Here is a 6,812-nt window from a genome sequence, read left to right as displayed (position 1 = left end):
CAGGAGGCTCCTGAATCTGCTGAGGGCCAGATCTGGCTCACAGCTGTGCAGCAGAAAAGAGGGTATCCAAGGGTCCTGGCAGCGCAGGGAAGGGGTCAGGGGAAGTCGCTGTAGGGCAGGCGGAATGGGTAGAGGGGAGAGTAACGCGAATCTTGCCAGAGTAGCTTGTCCTCCAGGAAGGCGACAGTGGGCAGGGTGAGGACCAGGCTCTGGTGCTTGAGCATGCTATACACGTTCAGACCTGGGGGTTGGGGAGGATGGTAGCAAGGCCAAGGTAAGGCTGTGCTCGTCCCTGTTCCAGCCCCGCCCACATCTGGAACCCCATTCCCTCCTCAGGGCATACCTGTCAGGGACACTGTGGTCTAGCATGTTATGTGAGCCTGGCACCCTGGCTTCAGATCTTGCGTTAGCCACCCCCAGGACCCTGGCCAGGGAGCTGCCTCACCTACTGAGAGGCTCCTGCATGCTGGGCTCTGCCCTGTACTTGGCCATGACTCCTACCTCACATCCCAGAGGGAAAGACAGAGCAAATGAGTAAGCATAAGTGCTGGGGGAGACCAGAGCTACCAGAGTTAGTGAGCGAGGGGAGGGGTTGGGGGTAGAGGGAAGGACTGGGAGGGGGAGAGACAGGGTGTACAGGGCCTGGTGGGCCTGCAGGTTGTCTTGGGCTTCTTCCCTGAGGGGAGGAGGAGCCATAGAGGGCTACAGGCAGAGCAAGGACATGCTGTGACCTAGTGCTCACAGGTGCCCTCTGGTGGGTGTGGGGGGAACACACTTTGACAGCTACTAGCTTGGAGCTTTTTTTCTAAGGCAGGCAGATAGGGAAGGCTGAGGTGGTTTGCTGCTTAGACCATTCGGTGATCAAGTAACAGATGCAGGATTTGAAACCTGCCATGATTCTAATGGTAGGACCTGCACATGCGTATTCTGGGGGTCTGGGAGATGGGCCGGTGCCCTTCACTCACCGACAGCTGGGATCAAGTTGAAGGTTTTAAGCCCAGAGGTGGCCTCCACAATGTTCTGTGGCATCTCCTCGTATATCCTGTGAGAGGCCAGGAGGTGAGCCCTGCAGAGGACAGAGCTCAGCGCCCCCCACTCTGCGCCCTTCCCAGTGCACTTACAAGTCCACGAGGAGCACAGAGTCCCCCCAGCGGCGGTAGCGGGCCAGGTCTGTTAAGTATTGGGGGTCTGCAGTGGGCAGCTCCAGGGAGTCTACAATGTGCAGATCATCCTGGTGAGAGGAAGAAGGCACCTCTGAGCCTGAGTCCAGAGCTCCCAGCCCCAGCCTCCCTCCCCTGTCACCCCCCCACCCCATTCCCCAAGATCCTGATGGCTCCCGTAGGACTGCACCATACCTGAGCCAGCTTGACGGTCAATGCCACCCTGAGGCCCAGCGCCCTCACTTTCATGGGTAGCATGTAGTAGTAACTTTTGGGGCCCCGGGGGCCATGGGCAATACCTCCTGTGGGGACAGAGGTACGTGAACAGGTGTGGGCCACTGCTGGGGTTGGAGGTCAGAAATGTGCCTCACTGGCTGGAAAGAAGTTGGTGGAGGAGGCTGCCACCTGACCAGTCCAGCAAAGGAAGTGGGATCTTGGGAAGGGACAGAGAGAAGAGACTGGATCAATGACTTCACCTCTCTGGGACTTGGTTTACCCAGCTGTCAAACCCTGAATTTTGATGGTTTCTAACCCAAAGGACACTGGGAATTACAGTACAGATATGAGATTAATTAAAGCACAGACATTAATGCCGCGGTTATAAGCAAGTTAAAATTTCCAGGACTGGCTGGGCATGGTGGCAGAAGCCTATAATCCCAGTGGCTCAGGAAGCTGAGGCAGGAGGATCGTGAGTTCAAAGCCAGCCTCAGCAATTTAATGAGGCCCTAAGCAACTTTGTGAGATCCTGTCCCTAAAATTAAAAAAAAGGGGCTGGGAATGTAGCTTAGTGGTTAAGCACCCTGGGCTCAATGCCTAGTACCTCATTAATTAATTAATTCCAGGGCTGGAAGGAGGCAGGCATCAGGCACATGCTACAATGGAGCAAGCCAAGTGAATTTTGGGGGTGTCCGTGGTCTGGAAGATACCTGGGAGTGCATCAGAAAACAAGAGGGTATAGAGTCACTATACCCTCATGTTGGCCACATTCTGGCAGGAAGGACAGACAGGCAGCTGTGAGGATTACTGGTGCCCAAAGGAGGTCAGGGAAAGCTTCCTGGAGGAAGTATGGCCCAGACCCATGAAGGGCACTGGCCAGGTAAGCAAGAGAAACCCTGAGTCAGCTCTGTCTGGAAAGAGAGGGCATGGAGGTGACCAGAGAGGAGTCTGCAGCTAGTGAGGCCTGGAATGCCAAGGTGAGCAGCTCAGACTTCACTCAAGGGCCAGTGGGAGCTGGGTGGTTTATGAGGATTCCTCTGGGTGCCATGTGAAGTGTGGGCCAGGAAGGATGAGAGGGGAGGGGAGGACAAGAGGGGCTGTGACCATGATCTGAAGAGGGAAGATATGCAGGAGAGGAAAGGGGACAACTCTCAGAACTCCGTCCTCCACTGAGACCATGGGGCCTGCAGTCCCAGCCTGTGGGCTGCTGAAGAAGGGTGCCTGGGGCTGAGACCACATCACACCACAAGTGGGCAGCTATGTGCAAAGAGGCACCCAGGTGCTGGACTCAGCCAGAGCCCCTTCTCTCCCTTGTCCCCACTTACCTCCTCGCCAGATGGGGGAACGGATGCTGCCATGCCGGGCTCGCCCACTGCCTTTCTGTGGCCAGGGCTTCCGGCCACCACCCCGCACTTCAGCCCTAGTCTTGGTCTTGGCATAGCTCTGTGGGTGCAAAGTGAGTGGGGGTCAGCTCCATGAGGCAGATGACACTGCAGGTACCTGGTCCAGGAATATGGCAGTGAGCCAGGCAGAGGGACCGAATGCGAGGAGTCAGACAGGGGGCACAGAGATCAGGGTTCTAAGCGCTTAGAGATGAAGGAGAGGATAAAGAAATCAGAGGTCCCTCCTCTGCACCAGAACATCAACCTCACAAAGGCAAGGGTCCTGCTGGCTCATAGCAGATGTTCTGTACTTTTTAAATTTTAATGTGGCCACACAGAAGGTAGGTGGTGGGGAAAAATGTGGCTGAAGAGAACAGGGAAGAGGCGCAGGGTGGGGATCATGAGGAACATGGGATGCCATGCTGGTGGCTTTATTCCTTGGGCAATGGGGAAACATGGAAGGAATTCTCTGGACCTCTGGGGGCAGACAGCTGAAAGGCAGAGAGACCCTGACTGATGATAGATAAAATCCAAACATCTCACTATTGTTCCCATCGATCTTTACAGCAACACTGGGTTCCTTTCGGTCCCTGCTCCAGGACTCTGGCATGACCTGCTCCCATTATTTCCACCCTAGCTCCACTGCCCTCTTGATCTAACCAGACCTACAGGTAAGTCTGAGGTTAAATGCCCTTTCTCTGGGATGACTGCTCCAAACTACACATTTACAGGCATGACTACTTAATTTGTGTTCATTGCTCCCACTAGACTGAGCTTCATGAAGTCAGAAGCAGGGCCTGTCTTATCCACTGTTGAATCCTCTCATCTAACACAGACCCACAATGGTGGGTACTCAGAAGATGCCTGAAAATTGACACCCCCCCACCCACCCCCGAATGGCTCTGGAAATAAAAGATGAAGTCCATTTTGTGCAATCTAGAGAAAACACGCCAATGGGTTTCCTCTGTCTCCTGCCTGGGGCCCCTTAGGAAGCTGTATCCCCCCTCGTCCCTCTACTCAGGAAACTCACAATTCTCTTGAAGTTCTTCTGCCAGGTGGTAACCTGGTGCAGGATATCTAGCCTGGGGAAAAGGAGGAAAACATGAGAACCCAACTCTACTTAAAACCCACCAGAGGTTGTTTTGACCTCCAAAGTCCCATAAGACCTGCCTTTCTCTGACCCCATCTCATACCCACTGCCAAGCTGGCCTCTCTGTAAGATGGAGACTAGCCTCAGGGCTTTTGCACTTGCTCTCCCCTCTGCCTGAAATGCTCTTGCCCCAGCTGGTTCCTTCTCAGTCTGCAGGTGCCAGCTCAAACTACCTAAGAGGAGTCCCCTTGCTACAGCTGTACTTTACTCCTTTTTTATTTTTTATTTTTGGTACTAAGGATTGAACCCAGGGGCACTTTACCACTGGTCCTCTCCCTATTTCCCCTGATTTTTTTTTTTTTTTTTTTTTTTTAATTTTTGAGACAAGGTCTCACTAAGATCCTTAGGGTCTCATTAAACTGCTGAGGCTCGCCAGGCATGGTGGCACACACCTATAATCTCAGAGACTTGGAAGTTAAGGTAGAAGGAGCTCAAGTTTCAGACCAGCCTCAGCAACTTAGAGAGGCTCTGAGCATTTTAGTGAGACCCTGTCTCAAAAATAAAAAATGAAAGAAAAAAAAAAAAAAAAAAAAAAGACTGGGGATGTGGTAAAGCACCCTTGGGTTAAATTCCTGGTACCAAAATAAATAAATAGGGTAAATAGACAGACAGGTAGCTGAGACTGGCCCCTGGGTTCAATCCTTAGTACATCCCAAGCCACTTGGATTACAGGCATGTGCCACCATGCCCAGCAACACCTTAATTCTTTCCTATCATTATAACTTACTTATTACCAATTTCTCAGTGAACTGCTTTGCCTCTGTATATCCGTATTGTTCTATACAGTAGACATTAGTCACGTAGCTACTGAGCACATGAAATATAGGCAGTGCCACACACTGAGATGACAAAATATTTAGATATACCAAGTTAAATGAAATATATTATTGAAACCAATTGCATCTAATTCTTTCTGGTTTATTTTTTGTTGATTTATTTTTCTAATATGGCCACGACCACACCTGGCTCTTTTTTTTTTCTTTACATGAGGTTCACATTACATGGCTGCACTGGCCAGGGTTGCCAGGGTAGTTTGACAGGTGCTGGCAAATTATAGCTGGTAGACAATCCTGGCTCGTTGCCTAGTTTTATAAATAAGTTTTATTGAAACACAGCCATGCCCACCCACTTATGTATTACCTATGACTGCTTTTGCACTGCAACAGGAATAGTTGTGATGGAGATATAATGGCCTGCAAAGTCTAAAATATTTACTAGTTTGTCCTTCATGGGAAAAGTTTACTAATCCCTGCTCTACACTGTAAGCAACACTCATTCACTGCTGTATTCCCAACACTAGAAAGAACATGACAGAACCTTCCATGTAAACAAAAATGTATTTTAAAAACTTTTCTGTCTTCCTTCCCCCATGTGACAGGAACTCTGTAAAAGCAAGAACTAAACCATACAAATAATGATAATAATAATAATATTAATAATGTAAACCAGCCTTGGTGACACATGCCTGTCATCCCAGCTACTCAGGAGCCTCAGACAAGAGGATGGCCTGAGTCCAGGAGGTCCAGGTCAGCCTGGGCAACACTAGCAAAACCTCCTTTCTTTAAAAAAAGAAAGAAAAAAAAGCAACTAAAAGATAAAATGAAAAGTAACGCTTCTTATGTACCAGAATAAGTACACAGGAGAGGCAGTTCCCTGAGATTGCCTCTTCACAGTTGGAGATTCTGGTTCTATCTTTGTGTGGTCTTCTGGAATTGTTACATAACCTGTGCGTGCCTCAGTTTGTCTACAAAATAAGGCTTACAACACCCTTCCCTATGGTTGCTATGAGGATTCAGTAAACTAAAAAATGCAAATTGGCTGCCCGAGGCACCCAATAAGTTTAGTGTTACTCAGTGCTCATTTTTGCTAAAACAATTAACGATGAGAATCAACGTTTCCAGAGAAGTCATTATGTACTTATGAACTTATGAATTGTTGTTTAATCACCCCAGCAACCTCCTGAGGTTTGACACTGAAGCACAAAACGGTAAACCAGATTATGTCACTTAGGCTCCATAGTTCTATGTCCTTCACACCGTAGGATGTTACCTCTTAAGTCCTCAACTTCACACAACCCCGTGGCAGGGAAAACCATCATCCCCCTTTGGCAGGTGAAGAAACGGGTTCAAGGATAGGAGCCTGGTCAAACGATTCCTGAACTCGAGCTCCCCATCCCTTGGCCGCCCAGTTCGCCATTAGTCCCCCACTCACCTGGGCGCAGTGGCGAAAACATCGGGGTGCAGTTCAGCCAGGCCCACGCGCTCCTGCTCGAAGCCCCGCAGGGACTCGACCCAGGCCTGCACAGGGCGCCGGTGCGCCGGTATTGGGCGTTCGCACTTACGCAACACCGGCTCCCGGAGACCTGGAGCGATTGGGAGGTCAGGGGTAAGGGTCAAGGGTCAAGGTTCTCCGTCGTCGCCGCCCCTGCTGAGGATGACCCTGGCTACCTCACCCGCACTGGCCACCGGCTCTGAGTTCTCCGCGGGCCGTGCTGCCTCTTCCGCCAGCGAGCTGAGGCCCTGTAAGTGGTAGGCAAGAATGAGAGAGGACCCCAGGCCTCCCAGCCTTTGTCCTCTGGCCCTGTTTCCCGTTCTCCGCCTCACCCGGCAGCCCGAGGGTCGAAGCCAGGCCCGCGCCCCGGCCCGGACCAACTGCAGCATCGCGGTGCAGCTCCCGACGCCACTGGAGGTCGACGCTCCCTCCGGCCGCGCGCGGCGCCTCGCGATGACGTCAAGCGCGCGACACCGCCCGTCCCGCCCGGATCCGACGCGGGAAAGCGGGATGTGTGGGAGCCAGCGTCCGCGGCGGGGTGCAGCCCCGCGTACCCTTATCTCAGTCGCGGACCTCACCTCTCGGCCCCACTCTTCACTCCTTAGCTTAGGGACCTCAGCCTCACTGGGGAAC

General features: G+C 51.8%; 1 protein-coding gene across 3 annotated transcripts; it reads right to left on the bottom strand.

Moving 5' to 3' along the window:
* MRPL4 (mitochondrial ribosomal protein L4) lies at positions 1–6,812 on the bottom strand. 3 transcript variants are annotated; one of them, XM_079114724.1, is made up of 9 exons: positions 6,512–6,811; positions 6,361–6,427; positions 6,120–6,270; positions 3,789–3,840; positions 2,702–2,819; positions 1,356–1,462; positions 1,122–1,231; positions 966–1,042; positions 1–108 (listed from the first exon to the last, which is right to left on the bottom strand). In XM_079114724.1, the coding sequence occupies exons 1-9, from the start codon at positions 6,566–6,568 to the stop codon at positions 38–40; spliced, it is 810 nt and encodes a 269-aa protein (XP_078970850.1). In that variant the 5' UTR covers positions 6,569–6,811; the 3' UTR covers positions 1–37. The 3 variants fall into 3 exon arrangements, with proteins under 3 accessions (XP_078970850.1, XP_078970849.1, XP_078970848.1); XM_079114723.1 differs by having other exon boundaries at positions 7–241; positions 6,512–6,808; XM_079114722.1 differs by having other exon boundaries at positions 7–241; positions 6,361–6,812.

Source organism: Sciurus vulgaris (genome assembly GCF_902686455.1).
Source record: "Sciurus vulgaris genome assembly, chromosome: 16".
NCBI lineage: Eukaryota > Metazoa > Chordata > Mammalia > Rodentia > Sciuridae > Sciurus > Sciurus vulgaris.
Note: the sequence above shows the minus strand (reverse complement) of the source record. Positions and strands in the feature narration are given on the sequence as shown.

Coding starts and splice junctions, on each gene's coding strand:
- MRPL4 (XM_079114722.1), bottom strand. CDS start 6,568: ATGCTGCAGTTGGTCCGGGCCGGGGCGCGGGCCTGGCTTCGACCCTCG. Junction 2,820..3,788: donor AGAAGAACTTCAAGAGAATT/GTGAGTTTCCTG, acceptor TTGCACCCACAG/AGCTATGCCAAGACCAAGAC. Junction 1,232..1,355: donor TGACCGTCAAGCTGGCTCAG/GTATGGTGCAGT, acceptor TCCTCTCACCAG/GATGATCTGCACATTGTAGA.